General features: G+C 37.0%; 1 protein-coding gene across 2 annotated transcripts in view; it reads right to left on the bottom strand.

The window, feature by feature from the left end:
* Nucleotides 1-24,557, bottom strand: part of LOC5570515 (venom acid phosphatase Acph-1) — a 28,008-nt gene extending 3,451 nt beyond the window's left edge. Inside the window, exons 1-2 of one of the 2 annotated variants that reach the window (XM_001659153.2) lie at nucleotides 24,153-24,557; nucleotides 8,249-8,708 (exon numbers count right to left, since the gene is read on the bottom strand). In XM_001659153.2, coding sequence (XP_001659203.1) covers nucleotides 8,249-8,458 — 210 coding nt within the window. In that variant the 5' untranslated portion in view covers nucleotides 8,459-8,708; nucleotides 24,153-24,557. Of the gene's footprint in view, nucleotides 1-8,248; nucleotides 8,709-23,643; nucleotides 24,125-24,152 lie in introns of those variants that run through there. The other variant, XM_021840731.1, reaches the window with a different exon arrangement.
* Between the last annotated feature and the right edge of the window lie 1,393 nt (nucleotides 24,558-25,950).

Here is a 25,950-nt window from a genome sequence, read left to right as displayed (position 1 = left end):
GCTGAACAGTACGGTGAAACAAAACACCGCAACTTCGTCGGAATTTAACGGATTCCGGTGATTTTTTACCGAATACTGTAAAAAATTACCGTACTCCGTTAATTTATTTTACCGAACTGTTCAGCTGTTGAGATTTCACAGGAATCCGTAAAATAATTTAAGTGTGTACATACACGCAAATAGTAATAATTTAACCTGGTCAAAGAAAACACATATAGAATGCTCATATTGCCCCAATCGCCCCTACTGTGATGCTGAGGTCGGCGTTAATAGCGGTAATTCTGTTTATTTTGGAATGATGATAATACTTGTGAACCATAAACGTAACACTTTAAGAGCAATTTACGATCAGAATCATCGTCACGAAAATACTATCGTCATGTCCATTAATGGTCTTATGTAGTCAATCAGTACACGAGGTGGTAGCGTGCGATTATCATCATGGCAATGCAGACGTAAAAGGTTGAACAGACAAAGAATCTCGCTCGTCCAATTTTTTGTGTTACAATTCACAGTTACATCTCCTTCTCTTTCCGTAAAACATATATTCCCATATGGATTTAATCTAAAGGAATCCCTTGTATGAAAAACATGCAGAGAGCTTCAAAGAAATGAAAACTTTGTTAAGGATTATCCGGAGATATTATTGACATAATCACAAAACCTGTAAGATTTCCAAGATTTTTTTTGTTCGTTAAACGTCAGGTCTCAAGAAAATCTAAGCTTTTTTTCGGTGGTTTTAGAAAAAAAGATTTGTTGAGAGAAATCATGAACCTGAAGAAATTCAAATCTCACTAAAAATGACCGGAGTAAAGGCTGTATACAGTATGGCCCATAAAAAAATGCGAAAATTATTTGAACGTAAAAATAGCATCCAAAGGCGTTATTTTCATTGTTTTTGATAGTGAATGTAATTTCTGATTATTGCAGTATATTCTGACACAACTTCGCTATCTAGGGCAATTTTTGTCATATTTTTCTTACTGTCCTAAATAATGCAATAAAGCAAATAAGTTCAAAGGTTTTGTCCGCCCAAATCTAGAAACAGTGTCTGATTGTCGTATACTCTGGTGAAAAACTTTCCACCTTTAAAAATCACACTTTATTGTTGAAAATTTTAGTTTGTTTGGTATCAGAGGATGGAGGAGTTCTTAGAGAACGTGTTTTTCATGATCACAATAAAATATTTTGCCAGGGTCATAGTTTTGAGGGCATTTGCGTCTTATAGGTTTGATATGCCTTTATTTTTTGTTAAAATGGAATAAAACAGCAAATACGGCGGCCTATAACAGATTTTTGAGGATGAAATTTGTTCCTTCGGTTAGAGACAACTTATATCAATACTAGCTTATAGGTTTTGAGCAAAACGGAGCCGCTTATCACACTTATATGACGGTTCAATCAAAGCTCTCCACAATGAGCCGTTTTTTCGAAAATATGTTTAAGTCTCCAATTACCCAGGTATGAACCAATTCTATCATTTGATATGGGCGTATGCTGGAGACAAGGCCTGTGAACAATCTCACGGCATCGTTGATGTTTTAGAAGCTTTCATCACACAGATATTGAACTCGACGTCCGCATGATAAAATTTGAAGGTATGCTTCCAATTCCTCTCTGGTAAGGTGAAAGTAACAGGTAAAATTCATGTCCAAAGCGAAAAACTGAGTCTAAATAGATTAAACAATACAAGTTATGAATAATATTTATGTTTCATTCACATTTTATATGTAAAAGCTATCATAAAACATGATATGACAATTTTCGCATTTTTTATGGGCTATACTGTAAATCCCACGAATAATCTGGTGAGGAGTTTTTGGTTCGATTGAGGATTGTCCGAAATAACGCTGGAAAATTCTTGTTGCGTGTGAATTTCTGGAGAAATCTCCAAAAGACTTTCTCAAAGAACTCATAAAAGAGATTTTGATCAAAATCTTAGTGATAATATTGTAGAAGAAACTTAGGAAACGCTCTAACAGTAATCCTAAGATAGATTCTTCTTTTGAAAATGTTCGAATTCTCTGATCAATTTTCTCGTATTACTAATCTTTTGAGAGATACAATGATTTAAAAATCATTGGTGATTTTCATTGTAGAATTTTTGAAAATGTGATTGAAGAAGTTCCTTTCGAATAAGCCCTTAAAGGAATTTTATGAGATTTTTTTTGAATGTGTATTGTAAGAAAACTGTTACGTGAAAAAATAGTGATATTCTAAAAGAACTACTTGTCCATTTTCCCATGAGAAATTCCGACAGAATTACATAGATAGAATACAAAACAAAAAATCGTGTAAGAACCTTTGCAAAGAGTCTTACTATAAACTCGGGAGGATCATGAAATGTCTGTAGAAATTCCTACGCGTATCCCCCACAGGATCTTCGGGAATTTCTACTTAGAGGAAGGTCTACAGGAGTTGTTTCCTTCAAATACATATTTAGAGACTCACTCACAATTCTCATAGGCACCCTGAAAACAGTTTTTCGAGGTATACTTGAAGGAACTCTTGCGGAACCCTTGATTCCGTTGCATGCTCCTGTGAGGTGAGCGACGGAATCAAGATCAATCTTGAGTAACACTCTTGTTATAATTAAGGCATATCAACTGATATATGACTAAATATAGTCGTATAAGAGTTAATCTGCATCAATTGTAACAGAGGTTCCTTGGCATCAGTTCGCTTTGTGTGAATGTGAAAAGTTCAGTCGAAAATGGAATGCCAACTGGTGAGCTCGTTTCATGCTTATGATAACATATTTTTGTAGTGACAACGTTGCGAAAATAACATACCTATTTCAAACAAACTATGGATGGTTCGTCACTGCAAGTTTGGACGTAAACTCTTATTTTTGTTTTATATAATTTTGTTATACACATACATTTTTTTCGTCATTTTTTTAAATATCTTTTGAATAACGTACTTCCAATATTTTTCCATCACGAGACATATTTGCAAAATTAGTTTAAAGTAAGAATCGTATTTTTCCTCCTTATCCATGGACCGCATCACTGATCAAAGGTGACTCCCAGATTTTGTTCCTCCTTCACTAATCAACACCCTTTCCGTAGTGGCTGTGGAGATGCAGAGGTATTATCGGTCTCTAGAAGCAACAATCATTACAAACTAGCATTCCTTCCCCACCCCAACTGACTGAACAAGTGCTTGCTCGGTGCCGTTATCGATCAATAATATGAGAGCTGCTAAAATGTGCACTTCGAGAGGAAGCGGAAAGTCCCATCCCTTTTCATTTCGATCGAAGTTCAATTCTCACCAGTTCCGTTCAATCACGGAGTAGCAACCATTGACATGTACAGTCTATGCTATACTAAAATCCTATAAGGATTCCTCCAGTCGTTACTATTCCGATTTTGTCAAAAATTCTTCAAACTATAATTTTACAGGGATTCCATCAATAGTTTCATTAACAATTTTCCCGAGAATTTCCTTCACATAATCTATTAGAAACTTTTCCAAGAATATTTTAAGGTGATTATAAAACTAAGCCAAACTTCGAATTTTCAAGTGCACAAGACGAGAGTATCTGACATAAGATCGCGTTGAAAACCAATCAAATTGCTTGCTAGCTGGTGGTGACCAATGGGATAGATTTTCTACGCGGAGCGCTGTTTGGTTATAAAGTCTTGTGCTCTTGAAAATTTGAGGTGTGGCTTTGTTCTATAATCACCTTAAGGATTCCGCCATAAATTCGTTCAATGATTTCTCATGAAGTTCTTCCAGGCATTTTTCCAGAACTTCGTCTATGAATTATTCCTGTAGTCTCTTCCATAGATTTTGAGTAATTTCTCAATAAAATTTCTTTATGGATACTACTTTATTTCAGGTAAAAATATCAATTTGGTGGTTCTCCCTAAATTTTAGTCTCTTCCATAGATTTTGAGTAATTTCTCAATAAAATTTCTTTATGGATACTACTTTATTTCAGGTAAAAATATCAATTTGGTGGTTCTTCCTAAATTTTTGCCCAATAATTTGGAAACTTCTACGGAAAACCAAGTAATCCATTTAAATGGTTTTAGATTTTGCCTATGTGCCTTCGAAGGTTAGTATTGTACTGAAACTATTAAATGAGTTTATTAGCTACAACTCTCTCGAGGACCTTTTCAGAGTCGGAAGACTCAGTTATTTGTGAATGATTTCTATCTGATTTGAAAATCTTTGGCATAATTGAACTGCTCTGCAGGCATCACTGAATACACATATGCAAAGGAACATATTAGCCATGATTTGTGTGTGCTATCTATACTACGTTCAGACTGAAGACAAGGCGTGACAGGTCAAAGTACAAAAACGAAACCAATTGCCTGTCAGAAAAGACCACTTCTCATTGGTCGTTTTGGCAAAGGCCTACTCTCCCATCGTTGAGTAGGATTGCTACAGGGCACTTTGTTGCTAGCCCGGCCGTGTTGCTAGTTCATTAGAGATTTTATCAAAAGTTTCGAAATTTTTCATGAAATCTTTTTGTTTCAAGTCTATTTATATTTGACGTTAAGTTTAAAGAATGTGCTCCTACAATACCAAAATAAGTAAAAAAACTAATTGAGGCCAATATAATGGAAATTGCGTCAATTTTCTCTAAAATATCATCGGTTTTGAATTTTAAACTGATTTATTTTAAATATAGCACCCTCTATTGCAGTACATGAATGACGCGTGCAAGAAACAATCAAATTATGAGCCTTGATATTTGCACACAAGATTTGCTTAAAAAAGATACTGGTAACACTGGCTTCTGTATCGTCAAGGTTATCGGCTGACGTTCGTACTGCAAAGGGACCAAATAGTCGTAGGTTAACGCGCAGCTATTCAGCAAAACCAAGCTGAGAGTCGTGGGTGCGAATCCCACCGGTCGAGGATCTTCTCGGGTTGGAAATTTTTTCGACTTCCCAGGCCATAGTGTATCTACGTACCTGCCACACGATATACGCATGCAAAATGGTCATTGGCACAGTAAGCTCTCAGTTAACCCGTATAGGCCTGAGTGAAAGCAAAAATTCTAAAACCTTCACCGCTCAGCGGATTCTTAATGGATTCAAATGATTTTTTGTCAGTATACTGGCACACATATCTAGTTTCTAGAAGTGGACAGAGGAACGCGGAAATATTCTTGTGGCCGGAGTTATTCCGGTGGATCACTGGGTCAGGTCGGGTGAGAAGGGTACTGTGTGTTTGTGCCCCTCAAGTTAGGGAAATTTCAAGTTACACATAATTTCCGGAATCGGCTATAATGTGGCCACTACATGACGGAATTTTAAGAAAATTGCATCAGTATAAACCTTTTGAGATACGATTGAATTGGATAACTATGAGTTTTGCATTTGATTAATACTACAAATGATCATTTTTGAGCCCCGGGGCGCCTCAAACTTATGATAAAGTGACCAATTTGTACCTGAACATCTGTGCCAAGCTTGTGGGAACGCATTTTAGTGCAAAATTATGTTTTATTTCTACTTTTCGAGAATCGAATCGGTTTAGTATCCAACAAATCTATAGCCGGTTCTTTCGGGCATTACGTCCGAATGGCCACATCCGGTATATTTGAAACGGTGCAAAACACTTCATTTCTGTTGTTGAATATCAGATCTTAATGATTTATGCAAATTAAAATTATTGTCATTGCAAATAAATAAAGGTAACTTGGCATGTCCCAAAAATAGCCCTTTTTTACCCGACTTGACCCAGTAAACCACCGGAATAACTCCGGCTACAGGAATATTTCCGAGTTCCTCTGGCCACTTCTAGAAACTAGATGTATGGGCCAGTGAACTGACAAAAAAACATTTGAATCCGTTAAGAATTCGCTGAGCGGTGAGGGTTTCAGTATTTTGCTTTCACTCAGGCCTATACGGGTTAATAACTGTGGAAGTGCTCATAAGAACACTAAGCTGAGAAGCAGGCTCTGTCCCAATGGGGACGTAACGCTAGCAATAAGAAGATGAGTTCGTACTCCACTAGTAAAAAATTCTCCTGCGTGCTTTGGTAGTCAGCACAGAAGTTTATTTCCTCCACTAGAGCAGCGAGCTCGCTTTAGCGATGTCATTTACCTTCAGGGCCGTTGGGGGACCACTTAGCGTCCATGTACGGACTTCAAATTTTTACCTGACTTATAAAATTTCACATTTTTGAAAAATAAGGGACGGCCTAACATATGTATTAGGTACGTAATATCAGCTTTAGTCTGAACTTAGTATTAGACCAATGTGATGGATTTTACTCCAAAACATTGGTATTAGATGTCAGATGCAGCAATGTTGTGTCTTTTAGAGTATTGATGAACACTGAAGATTTTACTTTGGATGAATATCAATGATCAATTACTGAGACGTCAGATTTGAAAACGGTGTTTTACAAAGTTGCAGCTGATAAGGTTTTTTAGGAGTTTCTGCACAATACTAACCTTCAAAGGTACATGGGCAAAGCTTTGACCAAATGAAAAAAAAAATAAGTAATTAATTATTTTTTGTGGTAATTCACATACAAATATACATAGCTCTTCAACTTGTGCAGTCCCAGTTTTCATATAAATTAGCTCAAATTTTGGGATGGAGTAATTGATCCGTTGAATATGTTGCATGCTCCTTTGTGGGTGAGCGATGGAATCCGGATCAATTGTGTCCGGTTCGCGTTGTTCGGGTGAAAAAAGTGCGTCAGTAGTACCCGGTTCGCTTAGCAACCGCACTATCGGTGTTGCTTATCCGTGTGTATGCTGACGTATTAATTTCAAATTATATCCCTATCGTTTAAAAAAGCGAATCCTTTGCCTTCCCAGTGTTTCTTGCGGAAGTGCAGAGGACTTCTATAAAGCAAGTAACACGTCAACATTTCCCTCCCATTCCCAAATTGACCTGCATTGTTTGTTATAATGATGAGAGCACCAGTATTTACATATTGAGGATGCTACTGATCCTCAGTAGCGTCAGTTGGTTCTCTGTGTAAGTACAGCTGTTCTTGCAATGACAGAATAGCAACTGCAGGCGGTCAATCATGCTCATGCTCAAATTAGCTCAAATTTTGGGATGAAGCTAAGAATCTGACTTGGAGTTGAATGAGTGGTGTGAAGTAAGAATTATTGTTCAACCACCTTAATATACACACTACACGCCATGGAATCGTTTCGCCTAGTATTTCAACACTCATTTCAAATATTGCAAAACCCCCAAAAAAATTGAATCACTACAACAAAAACTTTTGCTTATCGGTGATTCGATTGTTTTTAATTCTTTAATTCTTGCTTTCTATTAATTTCTATTAGTTCTATTAGTTCTGATTAGCTCTAAGTTTTTTTTCCGGTTCCTGTTTGGTCTGATTTTGGTTCCTTCTTCTTTTTTAAAAAAAAAAAAATTTAAAAAAAAAAAAAGACAATTTACACCGTCTTCAGCCATAGGCTGCACAGACTGAACATAACTAACATTAGACAACGGACACACAGAACGACCAGTGGACCAGTGAAGAATTTTTCGTTTGACGAAAAGTTTTCTCCGACTGGGGCGGGAATCGAACCCACACTCCGTAGCACAATACGCCTAAACGACTGACGCCGCTAACCGCACGGCTACGAAGCCCAGTTGTCCTTTTTGTTCCTGTTCGGTCCCTTTTTTTTCAGGCATGAGCTGTCTAACTTGGTCTCTAGTCGCTACTAGTTTTGACTACAGAACAGAGCTTGCTTAACAGCTTGGTGTTCGTCCTTCTAGATCTCCACAATCGTGAACAATTCTGTTATGAAATACACGTTATGATAACACAATAGGCCCAGGAAACTCCAGCCAAAAACAATCCACGACTGTACCGATACTGAAAATCACAGTGGATATTGAGCGTTTGTCCGAAACATTCTCGCGTGGGTTATCTTGACGCTTGTAGATCTTCACAGTTGCTTCAAAACGTTTTGGTGTCTTCTGTCCCTTCATACGTTAATCGTTATTACAGTAATTAAATTATACTTTATATCAGTAAATCGATGGATCTGAATGGTTGAAAATTTGTCAGATTTTCGAAATAAATTTAGGCTTAGATATATAAACCTTGGTTTTACACTGTGAAACACCACTTTACCGTTTTGCATCAATCAGAACTCCAAACTTCTGATTCCGATCAGTGTTGAGCAGTGTAACAGGTCAATTTAAATATGTTATAATACGAAACTGTAGCTATCACGTAGCTGTTTGGATCTGCTCCCTCGCTAAAACTCGGCTTAGGAACTATCTATGTAAAGTAACTCACTCACCACGTGCACCTGTTTCAACTCGTAATCTCGTGCCGCCTTTTCGTAATCTTCACTATCGCTATCACCTGCCAGCTGATGATCGGCCACTTCAATTAACTTTTTGGTCGGCGAGGGTGCACTGTTCACTCCGTAGATGGTTACAACAATCAGCAGCGAGATGACTACGCTTCCTGTCAACATGATGAGCACGCGGCGACTTAAGGAATACATATTTTCGCCACTGCAGCTCCCAGTTTATATAGAAGATCCGCGCCCCTGGGAAATCTGTTTGTTGTTTTTTTTTCTTCGTTTTACGTGTACAACGCAACAACAAAAATCTTGAGAACTCCACGACGGAGCCTGTTCCGGTTTTGATTGGGAGTCCCTTGAAAACTGCCCTACCAAGTGCGTGGGACGAGAATCTCCCCAGGCATCGTACGAGCAGGTTGGCGCTCCAGGAACTCCTCCAACAGGTTGACGTCTTCGACATGGAATAGAACAGCAATAAAAACGCAAATGTAGAAATATTATAATTAAAAATTATAGGCATTCGAAGCGGAGATAACAGAAATTAAGAACGAATTATTATGGATCTGGGGTACATAGGGTTCGGGACCAATTCTCGTTGAGGTAGCAGACCGTTGGAGTAAAAATTTTCGGTAGACTTGTGCCGTGTTGACGATGTGTTCAGAATGAAAGATTCACAATATATATTTATTTAAACAAAGAAATGTTGCAGAATATCTTACATGAGTTAGATGAATTCTGGAGCAAACGTGGGAACGAGGGTTAAGTAAAATGGTCTCTAAGTCACTTTTTTCAATTATTTTCCTATGGAATTGCCTTCTGGTACCGTAATCCGGGGGCAAATTGATCGCTATTTCACAACTTTGTGTCATGATTTCTTTTGGAATTCAAAAATTGTCAATTTGTTTTCGGTAAAATCAGTACTTTATTGCTCTCTATCAGTTTATGTAATCGATTTTTTATGAAATAAAATTTAACATTTCATAAAATTAGTTTTAATATCAAAAATTGAAAATGACTGATTGGGGTGAAATTGATCACTATATAATGAAGCATATTTTAGTATGTAAAACTTCCCTATCTACTAAATTTGGTTCTGCTGAATCTGAAAATGATTACAAAATCCTTTCAACTCGGGTATATCATAATTTTATTGCAAAATCAAACTTTGTAAATCTGCCTAATACGCCTAAATGTATGCAATTTCCCTTGAAACAAGCACGTCATTCAACAATAAAATGTTTTACGAGCAAAATACTACACTGTTCGACAAAAAATTTTTTTGGATGGATCAGGAACGCGTTTATATGGGTCTTGAAGTGCAAGAAAAGTATAGAAAGAGGCCGTTTTCAAATGATTTGCAGCACCCCTGGATTATTTTTTGATAAAGCTTGAAAATTTGGCATTTTTAATCACAAAAAGTGGAATAAGAAAAATATCAATATCTTTTTCAATTCAATTATACAACCATTAAATTTGTCAAATTAATTTTTTTTTTTTTGCACTGGATGACTTCAGGGAAACGTGCACCATTTCAGAAGAATATTGGCATCTATTTTGTATATGAATTTGGAATGTTAACGATCATTAAGCAAGTACGTGAGGATGTGCATCATATAAATACTACTTTTTTTGTATTTCACACATCTTATTCATTATATTATAATTATTATAGGTTCAAGAAGAAACTTGATTAAGATTTTATTCTTTGTTCCATTAGATAAAGCAATGAGCAATGCAATCCAGTAACATTTGATTTCAACAAGGATACGACGACTACGGAAAATTTATGTGTCTGTTATATTTATATGGGCTGGTTGGTCCAATAAACTCTTAGAAGTAATACAAAATTAGGTTAGACACTGACATGTAAGTGGTCTTACATGAGCTAGTCGGTTTATCAGGAACCGATGGCGAAGTCTATGAAAAATGTGACAATATTGTTATTTGCGATTTCCAAAGATTTTGATACGTACTCATTAAAAATAGATTACCTAACTAATGTAAAATAGCAACCAACAATTCAGTAATCAACAATTTCACCTTTGTTGTGACACCACTCGACAGCCACTCATGCAGGCATGAGCTCTTTTTGATTCAGTTCGTGCACAATACTAATCATTTGTGAAAACTGGTTAAGTGGTAACATGCCTGCTTCTTACTTGTAAGATGAAAAAATTACGTCACGCTCTGAGGGGGGGGAGGGGGTCAAGTCAAGTGTGACAAGCCTTACAAAAATTTCGGAGGACTCATACAAAAAATGTGACAAAGGGGGGGGGGGGAGTTGGTCAAAAAAGTTGAAAATTAGCGTGACATAATTTGTGTACCATCCCTAAAGGAATTTATTTCATAATATCTGGTAGCTAATTATCTGAAATAAACCCTGCTATTGTTTTTTAGAAAGTTATCTAGATGTTAATAAAGAAACTGTCCTATTGGAAATTTAGAAGCGATTTCTGCAAAAAAAATGGTGTTAAAAACCCGGTATAAATCCTTAAGGCTCAAGAGATTATCCAGAGATTTCTTTGCGTATCCACCACCGTTCAGGGAGACCCTTATAGACTCCTCGAGGTAGAAGTCTTCCAGTATTCACTGGATTCACAGATTTAAATATTTGTTCACAGAGATCCTTCCAATTTCCAACCGAGGTTTGCTTAAAGAAACTCTTACAGAATACTTCAGTAGTACACTGCTGATACCTAAAAATATTTTCACAAAGATTGTTGACACTGGCAGCACTTATGGTCACATGTCAATGACGACAGGAGTCAACCGTTCATCGGCCTGTCAAACCGATGGCATGACAAAGAGACAATGCAATGATCTGCTATGTCATTCTTATCATTGATAGCTAGTGGGGGACGGGCCTGGTGTAGTGGTTAGATCTCACGCCTCTCACGCCGAGGACCTGGGATCGAATCCCATCCCCGAGATAGTCACTTATGACATAAATGTTATATTGACGACTTCCTTCGGAAGGCAAGTAAAGCCGTTGGTTCCGAGATGAACTATCCCAGGGCTAAAAATCTCGTTAATAAAGATAGAAAAAAAAAAAAATTGATAGCTAGAGACCAAACCAGTAGGCGAATTCCGGCGCGTATTTTCTTCGAAGAAAAGAAAATTTTCTTGCTGGTGGATTATGGAAGAAAATTTCTTCTCTTCGAAGAAAATGTGCGCTGGAATTCACATGCAGATTGCAAGTATTTTGTAAAATGTGATTTCTAAAACTATATTTTGATTACTCTAAACTACAACTAAATTTGAACTTACAGTTATTCTCAAGCTGTTTCTAAACAGTAAATTTGTTCCCTATTATAAAAGTTCATGCACACACAAATTGTAAGTTGTTATATCTAATTTGTTAAAGCTTAACCTAACTTATAGTAAATCTACAGATTACACGTGTGAGAATTCATTAGTACGATTGAATTGTGTCAAAATATCCTCTAATACCGATTCTTGTAAGTACCATACAACAATTGAATTACCTTAAAACTAATGATAAATAAACTTACAGCTAAAGCTACATTTACAACATAAAACACGGTCGTTGTAAATTGCCCAAAGAGATCGAACAGGGGTTCACAATCTACTCCGATAAATAACAACGGGAACAATTTTGATTGTTCTGAGAACTCCTCGGATTTCCATCAGGCACTTGATATTCTCCAGATATTGTCTCAGTTTTTACTCTAAAGGATCTTCCAAAGATTTCCAAACGAATTCTTCTACAAAAAATACAGGGTTCTGAAGAAATTAATTCAAGGACTTTTTCATACAGTTCTACAAAACTTCCTCTATGAGTTCTTGGCCGTCTTTCAACAGTGCTTTCAGTTATTTTCACAAACATTTCTTCATGGATGTCCGGAGACTTCTCATGAAGTCCTCTATTGATTTCTCTAGAGATTTATGTAAAATTTCATAAAGAAATTACTCCTGTAGTTTCTTTCTAAGATTTCTCTCAAGTAATTCTTTGAAATTTTAATAAATATATTGTTATCGAGAAGTATGGCAGAAAATAATTTCGTAATTCCTCTGATAATCCCTACATACATTTTACCAGAAATAACGACCGGAGTTTTTTTTTTTAAGAAATTCATGCATCAGCAATTCGTAGCGATTTTCCGGAAGAATCTCAGGGTAGATTTCTGTAGGAAATCCGTGGAACTCCCAGAAAGAATTACTGAAAAAAAAAATAGAAATTTATCGATATTTTTTGGAATAACTCGTCAGTAATTTCTGAAGATGAAAGTGAGAAGTGTCTGAAAGAATCTCCCAAAAAGCCCCTAAATAAATCTCTGGAATACTTGATTGAGATCTTTGAAAAAAAAAAATAGCTAAATGAACCTCTGACATAATTTATGCAGATATCCTGATAGGAATTACTGACTCAATTCTTGAAGGATCCTAAACAAAAATCGTGTAGGAATTCTTTGAATCAATGGACGAATACCGGAAGAAAACTGTGGGTCAATTGAATTATTTTTTGATGAAGTTGCTGGAGAAAATAATGAAAATATAGGGTAAAAGCACCGGTTTTGGCCAGCCTAAGAGAAAATGTCAATAAAAATTAAATGGGAAGCCGTATTTATACTACAAATATGTCAAATGTAAGCTTCCAATCCATATTATTAGTGTAAAATATCAAATCTGTGCTATAACCATTTTTTCGCTTTGAAAATCCATTTGATCAATAAAGGCCAACGGAACCAGTTTTGGCCAGAGATTTAACTTTAGTTCCTTAATTGACCAATCGCATTGATTTCTCATGAGTATGGCCAAATTAGGAGTGTCGTGGCCAAATTAGGTGTATGGGAGTTAAAATTATAAGGAAAATGAATTGTTTTCCTTATGTTTTGAATGGGTCCAAAAATGTTTGATGAAATCTTGTTTTTATTTAATGACACGAAAGAGCATGTTACTGCGACTATTTTAGCAATTTTTCCCGCTAAAATAACGGCTACATCATATTTAAACTTTAACTTAAAAATTGGGTCCATAAATGAACCTTGATACTTTTGATCATGTTTGACGTTCGCCTAATCGACAAAAACACCACAGGGCTTTTAGTTTTAAAACTGGGGTTGTTCCTATATGACATTTTAGAAGGTACACGGAAAGCAAAATATACCAAAAAATTGAGTTTATACCAAGGAATGTGATAAAATCCATAAAAATGTTTTTTGGACCTAAACAAAAAAAAAACATTAAAAAATTGAGTAAACATGTGTTTTTAGCCTAAACTTAAGCGTTAAAATTGGGACAGGCCTTTAGGACCCTATTTGGACGAGTAAATGAATGTGGTACTACCATGTGAATGTGATCCACTGAACACAAAAGGTTTCATGCTGATTGGCTATATATAACGATGTATAATTCTCTATGGCTACAACTGGCGTATGGCCGAAACCGGTGCTTCTGCCCTACATAAATTAATCAAGTAAATTCTCAGAAATACCCTTAGAGAAACGTCTAGTCAGATTATCTGAGAAATCATTATTAAAATACTTGAAGTGTTTCTTGGGGAACGTCCACAAATTACGCCACACAAATTTTCGCAATTTTCAATCCCCTTTCTGTATTGCTGTATGGAGACAATTATGTAAAACATGACAACATGTTTTCTAAAAATATACGATATAAGTACTTTCTTTATGTTAGAGTGTGTTGATATTTCCAAGTATCCATTGTTGATATAAAAAGTATCCGTATTTCGTTTTCTCAATGGCATTGCATACATCCCTATCAGGACAGATTTTGCTTTCCAGCTCAATGCTCTGAGAGTACTTCCACAAAGTGAGATTTTTTGATCAAATTACATTTTTTGTATTCGAAACGATAATGCTTACTTTATGCTCAGGCAAGTCAAAGAAAAAAAAAATAAACCACGAAAAAACCCTGGAACAATACCGGGAATCGAACCAAGACGCTTGGAGCATGGCTTTTCTGTACAAAAGCGGACGTAATCTAGCTAAGTAATCCAGTAATAAAGCATAGACACAGGTCTAGTCAAAATAATGATCCCTAAACCGAAAACCAGCGCCACACCCTACCCTTATTATACATGTGTATAATTAATCGGCAATGACGTTGCGAACGATCCCATTTGCTAGCTGATACCGTACAATACTGGTTTCAGAATGTCCGGTCTGGAGTGATGCCTCATCGGAAGCTATTTATTCGTCTCAAAATGCCCATTTTTCGCGGCACATAAAGTCTGAAGCTGATAAACGTGTAATCTTTGTTTATGTGTAATTTATTTCAGTGCAACTGGTCAAGACTATTGGCACCACGGTTTGGCTGTATTTATATATGAATTTATATATTAACAATTATGAACAATTAATACAAATTTAAAATTACGATTGGTTTGATTCATTCACCTCTCTTCCAAATTTATTTTTTCTGTTGACTTTTTACAGTTCTACTTATGGATTTATGATGTGTTTGTCGACCGTATCGTTTGAAATTAGAGAGTAAACTGCGCTTATATGCAAATAATAGCAGTAGTGGTTTTTAGTCTTATCATCTTCTTCTCTCTGGCGTTACGTTCCAACCCTTCCTCAGTTATTAACTGAGAGCTTTCTTCGCCAATTGACCATTCTTGCATGTATATATCGTGTGGCAGGTACAAAAATACTCCGTAACCTAAGAAGTCGAGAAAATTTTCTACTCGAAAAGCTCCTTGACCGGCGGCATTCGAACCCACCATCCTCAGCTTAGTTTTGCTGAATAGCTGCGTGTTTACCGCTACGGCTTTCTGTGCCTTATCATAAGGACAGGTTCGATATACTCAGATAAGGGTCGCAAGAATGTTTTCTACGATTCTGAATTGAATTTTATAACTTATTTCTAGTATAGACCACAAAGGTCTCTAAGGACGTTATCATCCATCATATGAATGAATTCAAAAAGATGGCTAGAAAGCAGTAACAGCGGCTCTATCTCTCCTCAAAGGAAACCCGAGAGCAAATGCGCCAATATTTTTCACAGGTTTTTTAACACCTACGATTATCTTTATCGAATCACATCGCAATGTGATAATTCAACTAATTCACCCTAATTGAGCGTTCCATCCAAAATATATTGGCTTCCTTCTATTTTTATAGCCAACTTTCCCTTAGAATGTCAACTTTGGATCATGATAACTATTTTTGGAATCGTAAACGATTCGTGGATGAAACAACCACGTTTTACATACGTTCCGGGCTCTGATAAGTAAAAAATCACGTTATAGACCTAGTTACGTTACATCGAGGTTGATCTGCCCGCCGTTAAAGTATCAATAGGGCAGAAAGTTCAATAATACTGGTTAGGACAAGGTAGCAGGCGGTATAAAGGAAAGAAAAGTTTCCTGTGGAGGTGCTAAACTGATGAGCAATGATGTGAAGAATAATATAATCTTGGAATATTTTTCTCTTTGTTCGATTTGTTGTATTGTCATACCGATTAAGCAACCGTGGACATACGGTATGATATTATATTGAATTAGCTATACTAGATCTAGATCTATCCTTTTTGAATAAGTGCTCTTATGAGCATTTGAAGAGTTACAGAGTTTAGGAGGGTATGAGAATTACACACAAGTCTACTGAAAGAGGAGTGGGTCTGAATGAAAGGTCCACGTTGTTTGTTTGGAAAAGATTTCAGGTTGGGCGACGCACAGTGCTGCGTCCCTTGGACAAAAGTGAAAAAATCAATTATTTGACTGCACCAAATCGAGTATGTTATGTTATGTAATTACTTTGTCTACATATATCTGATATGAGTTAAATGAGTAACAAAATATCGTGAACTCAAATATTTAGAAGGTCAGGCCATAATCCAAGTTGTTGAACAGTTTGATAGAATGACGTGGTGGTTTGATGCCTGATAACTTTCCTATAAACACCATTGAGCTAAAACGCCTATAAAGGAACTTATGATGTTTTCCCAAGGTTCGCAGCACTGTGCGACGGCGCTGTAGAATCGTCATCCGTTCTGTGGCGTAGTTGGTTAACGCGCCGAGTCTAGCGTACTGGGGAGTCGTGGGATCAAAGCCCATTCCATTATTAATGGTTTGAAACACTTTACCGTTATTGTGGCACTCGTGTAGATGTTGTAAATTATAATTAATTGCTTTTCTTATTGATACAAAATTGATTAGATTACCTTTTTAAGAGTATATTTTTCAATGAAATTATAAAGTTATAGAACAATCTACGTTCATGGTTTGATCATCATAACGAAAACAAGTTCCTCTCACTTTCCCAAGAACATTTTGTTGGTAACCAAGAATAAACATATTTCATATCGAAAATTGTAACAAACTTTCTTGATAGTGAAGTTTAAAAAAAAAACACTTATCATCAGTAATCATTGAATAGATTTCTAGTTTACAAAGAATCAATCAGATATGTAGTCTAGACAGGACTACCTGAAAAAAGCTGAAAAGTCAGGGAAGTTCACTTACGGTCAGGGAAAAAATAATCGTTACTCTACCACAAGCCTAATACACACTATAATTATTTATTTATTTATTTATTATTCATATCTTCGACTTGGTCGTACAGATGGTAAAATATAAAATTACGATATCACATTTCTTAAACTATTTTTGAAAACAGCTTTCGACATATCAAAATCAAACAACACACTGACATTATTGAATGCTCTTACGCCAGCGGAAAACGGATTGTTTTGACCATAACTGGTTCTGTGGACAGGATTGGCGAGGAAGGGTGCATTGCGAAGACTTCGTGGTGGAACATAGAAAGGTACCTCAGAAAGAAGCATTGGACAATCCAGGTTTCCGGTAATGATGTCGAAAATGAAAACTTGTTGCGATTTTGCTCTTCTTTTTGAGAGAGTCTCTAAGTTAATTAGCTGGCATCGTTCAGGGTAGCTTGGCAAGTTTTCCGGGTCTCTCCAAAGAAGGCCTCTCAGTGCAAATCGCAGAAAACACTTTTGTACACGCTCCAGTTGTAGAGAGTACGACAAATGATACGGTGTCCAGACCGGAGCTGCATACTCTAAAATACTTCGCACCAGGGCGCAGAACAGCGTCTTCAGAGCGTAGATGTCTGTGAACTCCGATGCATGTCGACGAATGAACCCTAGAACCGACCACGCCTTTGCGGTTATGGTAGAAATGTGCTTGTTGAATCGGAGCTTAGAGTCGATAGTTACTCCAAGATCGCAAATGGATTGGACTCGTTCTAATAGTGTCGCTCCAATGGTGTACTGATGTAACCGAAGTGTACTATTGCGTGTAAATGATATTATTTTACACTTCCCGCTGTTGACTCGCATACCGTTGTCGTCGCACCAAACCAGCAGTGCGTCGATGTCGTTTTGAAGTGCAAGGCAGTCTGCCGCGGTAGAAATGATGCGAAAGATTTTAAGATCATCGGCGAACGACAGTTTGTACGACGAAAGCTTCAAAATTAAATCATTCACGAAAATAATGAAGATTAAAGGTCCGAGTACACTGCCCTGCGGTACCCCTGAAGAGATTTCGAAGAGTTTAGATCGCGCAAAATTGACCTTTACAAAAGCATTTCGATCTGACAGATAGGAAAACAGCCACGATGTAATCCATCTTGGAAATCCAAGATGCTCCATTTTTTCCACGACCACTAGATGTGGGACCGTATCGAACGCTTTGGCGAAATCGATGTAAATTGCGTCCACTTGCTGTTTTGACTCCATTGCTCGGGGTAACATAGCACATCAAGTTGGATGTAGTTGAGCGGTTTCTTACAAATCCATGTTGGTATTCACACATTATCGATGATGCAGCATTATATAGCACTTTATGTAGGAGTTTTTCAAACACCTTGCTGAGGCAGCAATTTCACCGACCTCAGCAAAACGAATCACCGAGAACCCAACAGCTGAGAATTCGGTACTCTTATTTTACCGAAACTTCGGCAATTCAAATTTTGAAGTCGATTTACGAGTTTAGTTGTGTAGCTACGTGTTGTTTCAATATAATTCGGATGAATTTTGTAACAATGTTTGTTTCATTGAACAATTATGCATTTGAAAAAACTCCAAATCAATATTCAGTAATTTAATAGACTATATTCTTTGGCTATTTGGCTTTAGAGTAAAGTGGGGCAAAAGTTCGAGTGGGGTAAGAGTTTCTTTTTAAGATTTCTAGCTCATTTCTAAACAAAACTTATAGATGTCATGATGGTTTGAATTCTATTCAAGTAAGAGACTTTCACTCCAAATATCATAAAAATTGATTGAGATTTAGAAAAATTTTGTCTATTTGTTGTTTTTTGACTTGAATATTGTAGTTTTCGGTCAAACTTTCGTTACATGGAACCAAATAAAGATACAATCTTTTTCAATATTTTATGTATGGGAGTTTCTAGGCCCATCATAAGGATGCGTTGAGGTGTATTAGTTTTTGCATAAATGCTTGGAAACAATTTTTGGCCCATAGTGGGGCAACAGTTCAAATCAGCGGGGCAAAAGTTCGACTCATGTATAAACTCACGGAAAAATTTGCAAATTTCCTAAAATCCACATAATATCTTCAAATTTAGCCAAATTTGCCTGATCGTGCGGAAAATGTCAGCAAAATTTCACATTTACATTTAATTTTGCGAAAACTGCTAGTTTTGAGCATATCAAGAATAATCCTGTTTTCGGAAATCTTTTGATGAAAATTTAGTGTGTATTTTTCGGCAAACTTAAGTTTACAGCTGGTATAAAGTATGCCTGTCATAAAAGTAATGCTATTTTGTGTTTTAGTCAGCTAACTTTTGCCCCACACTGGATTCAAACTCTTATCCCACCGGTGGGGCAAAAGTTCGTTTAAGACAATCAATTTTGAAACTGTTATAACTAAAAATGGGTAAATATTTTGACACATGTTTGTTCAGAGTTAGGAAAGGTTTTTATAGTAATGATGTTTTTACTGGAAGAAGGCAACCTTTCAAATATTATGTATCACAAAAATGTGAATGTTTTCCAGCATCTTCCATGGATTTTTCCAATAGGGGAAGAGCACCAATTTTCGACCCAGCACTAGTTTTCGACCATTTCATACGACTTTGGCCTTTTTTGTATGAAAATCCGAAAATTGGCGCAGAATTCTTGTGGGTCGAAAATTAGTGCTTTCCCCCTAGGCTTATTAGGAACAAACAAAAAAAACCTTCCAACAAATACATCGTTATATATCAGAAGTAATACACCGGATATCTTGTTGAGAATTCGCTAAGGATGCAATAAATTGGATGTTTTGGGTACAGATGTGACATTTAAGGAACTTCAGAAGAAGTATGATAAAACCGATCAAAGATTAACATCAAATAAAGCTTAAACATAAGGCTAAATACGCATTTACAAAAATCCTCCGGCAGAGATTCTTCATGAATCTGGAGTCTGCCAATAACCTCAAAAGAAAAAAATCTCTAAGATCTCCAATATATTCGTCAACGATCTCGCAAGAAGCCCAACAGTGATTTTACAGATTTTGTTCTTTTAAAGCCAGGACAGGATTTAGATTTGAGGGACTTGGGATCTAATAATGTGTAAGGGGTCCCGCAGAATCAATAGCTTGCTATTTCAAAGCCACATACCCGGAGCTCCTCGTTTTTTTCCATGCTGAGATGAAAATTTTTATAGGACAAATCTACCAAGCTATCAAAGTATTTCCCAAAAATCTTATTTTGCTTCAGTAAGCATTTCAGTCAGTTCCCAAAGATCTTGTTAGAAATTTGTCAATAAGAGACTACGATTCTTGCAAAGTTCGCACCAAGAGACTGCCAGGAATTTTATTAAAAATCTATCAAGCATCTCATCAAAAACTTTGCCAGAAATCCGTTGATTTCTCCTACACAGATGTCAGGAATCCTAATTAAATTCTATGAAAATTCCTTTAAAGTACGCTCAGTATTTCACCGAAACAAATCCGCAAAAGATCTTACTCTTTTTACTCAATCATTCATTCCTCAGGCTCGAGTGAGATCTTATTTCTCAATAACGGATTCTTCGTTTTCTTCTGGCTGATGGCAAAACTTATTTGTAAAACCAACAACGGTTCTATCTCGTTAGGCCGAATGTCGTTAGGTCGAAAGGGCCATTAGGCTGAATACCGGTCTACAAACTTCTTGCGGACCACTGCACACTGGGCCAGGAACAGAATTTAGACAGACAAAACCTCTAGCGCTTCAGGGGTGCATTTTATCGGGTTGGTGGTTCCGAAGATTTATCTTGGATTTAATTGTTCTTTAATTTGATTATAAAAGTCACCGTCGTGTGGAGTGACATTGAGCGTAAGTGGTGACTTTGACTGCCTTTTTCGATGCATCTCATGGCTAGTACGCGAGTCTAAAAACTAATCCATGGCTATCCAGTAACTATTTATAATGTTTTCTTGTAGTTTAGCGCATTGTTTTTGTTATTCTAGTTTGAGTTGTGAAAATCTCGACAACTTGTCGTAATTTTACACGTTCTAAAACTTTGCCGAAAACGTGAAAGCTCTTGGAAGCGAAACAAAAAGGTTTACATCGCAGCGCCACCTATGGGGTGACATTCTCAACTATCTTCTATCATCAAAATAAAGAACAAATAAATCCAAAACAAGTCTCCTCAGACACCAACCCGATAAAATGCACTTCTAAAGAGGTTTTGTCTGACTAAACTATGTTCCTGGCCCAGTGTGCACTGATAATAGCTTATCTTGCAGTCGAAGCTTATGAAAACGAAAGTTTTGCCCATAGTGTAACTCAAAATGCTCAAATTGAGAACCAAACTGAATGACTGAAATAGCTATATCTTGCGGGATTTTCGCGAATGATCACATTAAGATGATTATAGAACAAAGCCAAACATTAAATTTTCAAGAGCACAAGACTTGAGAACCATAAAGCGCTGCTCGTTGAAAATTTATCCGCTTAATTACCTCCAGCTAACAAGCAATTTGGTCGATTTTCATTGCGAACGGTTGTCAGATTCTCCAGAAGTTTGGCTTTGCTTTATAATCACCTTAAGCACCAACAATATCAGTTGGAGCAGGATTTACTATACTAGTCTAAAAGTGTCAAAGGTCTCAGAGTGAAGTAATAAATATACTTGACAGACAAACCCAAACATTGCGCCTTAATTCAAGAATTCGGCTATGATCGTGCGGGTAACTTCAGTAGAAAATTAGCCAGGATTCTGAACTGAACAAAATACGAATTAGATACCTGGATCCCATTGTTGCATAAAAAATGCCCAATGTTTAACCACCAAAACGTATTTTACCAATATTGTTGGCTTGTTGAAGATTTCTTCAGGAATCTTCTTAGAAGATTTTCGAAATTATTTGAATATTTCCTCTGATATTTTCCAAGGTTCTCCAATAATCCAAGAAGGCCTTTTCAGGAATTTAAAAAATATTTTAGGTAGCCCCATGAATCAGTTCCGGAAGCTGCTATTCATATTTTATGAAAGAAGCCTATTTTTTATGAACCATCAGCAATTAGAAATTTCACCAGAAACTCTTACAAAACATTGCAATAACTGCAGATATCATTGGAAAATTTAATAAAAAATCCTGCTGATAGATTTAAGAAGATTCCGCCAGTGGTTTGATTGAAGAGGGTGAATAATTTCGGGCCACGAAGTTGGTAAGTGATTTTTGGTCAAATCTTGCAAGAAAAACCAACAAAATATATGCCTCCAGGAATGATCCAAGTTCCATTTTAAAGCTCGCACTTGTATAATATTCAAGCAATGCAGGTAAGAAAATACCTGGCTTGCAATGACAATAAAAGACTTACAAAAACCGGCAATTAGGTAATAATGAACTCTAGTAAAGCAAGTTAAATTAGATGTGAGATCTATTCATCGATCAAAGAACACGACACATATTTACTATGGCTTCGCGGACCCCTGGGGTCCGCAGATCACCGACTGAGAAACCCTGTCTTATGGCATTTCAATGATTTTAATTTTATATGGAATTTTGCTTACGTTACTATTATTTTGAACACATGTTTAGATGTTTATTCATAAAATAAGATTGGGCTTCTTGGCCGTGCGGTTAGTGTTACCAAGCATTTAGCCGTATCGAGTCAAGGAGTGTGGGTTCGATTCCCACTTTTCGTCAAGAACGTATTTCGTCAGTGATTTCTGAACGAGGTAATGATATCTTGGAAGCCAATCGTTTAAAGATAATAGAATAAATCATATTTAATGTTGGCTAGTGTAGGCTACTAGCTAGTAAAGTAGTAAATAGAAATATATATTTTGTTCCCTTTGTACAAACCTAATAAAGTGATCTTTTTTGTCGGGAATTGGAGGGGGAAGTCAGAATTGAGTCGACACCCTGCTAGAAGAGCATTATCTACGTCTTTTAGGGTTGTCCCGTTCCAAGGAATACACAGATGAGCAGGAAGTCAATTCAAAGCCAGTGATAATTCTCGGAACCTGCACCATCAGGCTTCAGAAGGTCAGCTTTGGATACACGTTCCCTGCCAAACTGGGAGATTTGTACCATCGTCATATTTGAGCCTATTCTATCATCTTACCTGAGGAGACCCAGAAGACCGTAGTAGTAAACGCGCAGCTGTTCGGCAAGACTAAGCCGCGGATTTGGTTAACGCCGATTCTTTGGTTGGAATTTTTTGCGATTCTTCATGTTTGCCATAATAATACGAATGCAAAAAAAAAAAACTGGTAATAGTAGTTTACGGAACAAGTTGCAGAATGATGATTTTTACAGCACGAGTCGTAAATTTATCCTACGAGGCTTGCCGAGTAGGATAATTACGATGAGTGCTGTAAAAATCGAGTTCGGCAACGAGTTACGTACAACATTTTTTGCAATTTCGTTGAAGACAACTTGAAGGTATCAGAAATTATATCGGAATGCATTCACCATTATTTTACAGTTTCTGAAAAACTGTTGTGTAATGATTCATTACGCAACTCAAAACAGTTGCGTAATGAGAAAGCGTTGCGTAATGAATCATTACAGTACTGGTTTCAGTTGCGTTATGACAATTCCCGCACTGCATACTTCAGTGCAGGAAAGTAGGCCGTTTCATGACAGATTGGCGTGATGAAAAACAGCCTATTACGATGAGAAATTGCAAAAAAATAGTTCTCAGTTAATAACTGTGGAAATGCTCACACGAAAACTAAGCTGGGACGCAGGCTCTCAATGATTAAATCGACGCATTGGATTTCTTATGAAAACAGCTACGAAGATCTATGTTGAATTCAGTTGTTGAATTTTAGGAACTTCTGTAAACTTTTACCTGTCCTAAACTGTCGCCTTCACTCGTGCAAACCTGATAACGAATTCTCGCGTATAATATCACAAAAATCTTATCTACCTACACCATCGTCCCGACTAGTGCGGGGTTTCACCACGTTGCGATAATTTCTAATAACCAGCCTACCTATGTTCAGCAGTATGCAGCGCGTTATCTCAAATTTTCAATCAGCAGCAATTAATCACCACAAACACGTTTTAGCAATGACCGGCGTTGTCATCACAAATTGAAATAACTGCACATTGACTACTAAATTGTTACCCAGCACGCGCGACGACACCGCAGAAACGTGTGCTTCTTCCAATGGCCAGGATGCTACGAAATTCTAAAAGCATTCATCATTATTCTCGTAGACGAGCAGACACTTCGTGATTTCGCAAAAAAAAAAAATAGTGCAATGCAATCTATTTTAAAGAGATGTCGATGCCGAACCAGACAATGCGTCTCAATTTACGATCCCCACAGTAGAAGACTTCGACGCACCGAGAACTAGAGTCTAGATGCACGAAATCAACAAAAACGTTGGACGCGATCAATGCGAATTCCAAACTAGCTCAGCACGAATAGCTAGACGACAATCAAGATCGACCCTATCCTCGAAAAGGCAAAACTGAGTGAGAAAGTACTCTTCTAACCTTGATGATGGATCACTGCAGCGGTATGTGGACGGCGAAGAACTAGTGATTCCATTTTCTCTCCATTGTGGGTCACTCTAGGAGGTTGTCGTCAATCTTTTTGTTGATGGGCTTATATTGCTAGTGTATCTCTCAAATTGCTATACAATGGGGGTTTACGAACCGACCGCGAATAACAGCACAATTACCGCAGCACTCTCTGGCAGACGTTATGTAGGTGGAAATTTTATCTTTTTGCGCACACACGAACCGCGTCGAACCGTTCCTTCGACCATAAGGTGGTAGATTACGTACAATATCATCAGCTCGCGTTCGGCACTAAACTTGCTCGCGATGGTGCACTGTGCCACACACCACTTCTGGCCTTCCGATGGATTCGGAAACTTTAAGGCAACTGAACCAACAAACGATGCAGCTTTAGCTCCCCTGTACGAGTTTTCGGCGCACAGTGGTGCGCTTTTCTTGAAGAGAAATCTTGTTTTACTTGAAAAACGATTTTGATCGATTGATCAAGATAGCTATGTGTAGTATCGAGAGCATGAAGGATTTTAAGTTCTGTTTCTCTATTATTGTTATAATAACTGTGGAATTGCAGAGGTTCAATTCGGCCACTTTACATCCATATTTCCAAATCCTAGACATTATCATCTTCATTTTAGTCCACAGTGAAGCGAACGAGCCTCACGTGGATTCACTATACACCTATGCGCTGCGTCAAAGTTTGCTTGTATACATTTGCCCGATCATATCTGAAAGTTTCGCGAACATTAGAAACGAACGAACCGAAAGCTGCTCGTACAACAAATTCGCTCCGTACACGTGCTAGCTCGTGGGAGTTGGTTTGCGTACCTATTTGTATTCAATAGGCTCATTTCGATGGAGAGAAGGCTGTTTTGATGATTCGTGAATTTGGATGATTATTCTTTTTATTGTGGCTTTGGCTTGTGTTTCTCTCTACCCTAATTAGGTATGCGACGCATCTAACTGGAGCGCACAAAAATATGTAAATTTCATATTTGTGCAAGGTCAGTTAAAGTTATGTTGTTCTGCGTTCAATGTTGCTTTAGTATCGAATAGCTCTTGTTCTTAGCTCAAGCACTGCCAATTTTTTTTTAGTATCATTCCAAATATAACGTTAGTTTCTTATATCTAGGTGTTCTTCGTAAGAAAATACTATCATTCTAATTTGATAAAACTAAATTAAGCATTTATTAACATTTTGTTAACAACATATTACATTTGTTTGCCGTATCAGTTCAACGATTTTTGTCTAAAATCTATACAAAAATGGAAAATGGAGTGGTGTTCGTATGTCAAAATAGCATGCGAACGGGCTGCCAGATTTTGAAAATGGTTCAAATGAAGTGTTTCTGAAGTGTGCCGACGTATTTGTGAGTATAAAAAGTTTGAAATATTCACTTGGAAAGTTGAAAAAACGAGAGTGAACGAAACTATTAAGGTAAAAAGGTGTAATACGCCCCCTTAAGGAAAAACTTCTCTATCGCAGAAGCAAATGCATCAATTTTTAAGTTTTTTATGTCAATGTGTTGCTTACTTAGTTAGCCATGTTCTGCACGCAACTTTCTCTTTCCAGGTTGCTTCAAAAAAGTGTAGGGTAGAAGCACCGGTTTTGGCCATACACCAGTTGTAGCCATAGGGGATTATATCCCGTTTTAGATAGCAAATCAGCATGGAACCTTTTCCCAGACAACCAATATGTACGTATAACGAAATGACCTGGAGGCTTTGTATGTGCAAAATTTCACTTATAAGATGTCGCGAAAAGGCCTTCTACATA

Source organism: Aedes aegypti, chromosome 2 (assembly GCF_002204515.2).
Source record: "Aedes aegypti strain LVP_AGWG chromosome 2, AaegL5.0 Primary Assembly, whole genome shotgun sequence".
NCBI lineage: Eukaryota > Metazoa > Arthropoda > Insecta > Diptera > Culicidae > Aedes > Aedes aegypti.
This window is presented reverse-complemented; position numbering and strand designations above follow the sequence as displayed.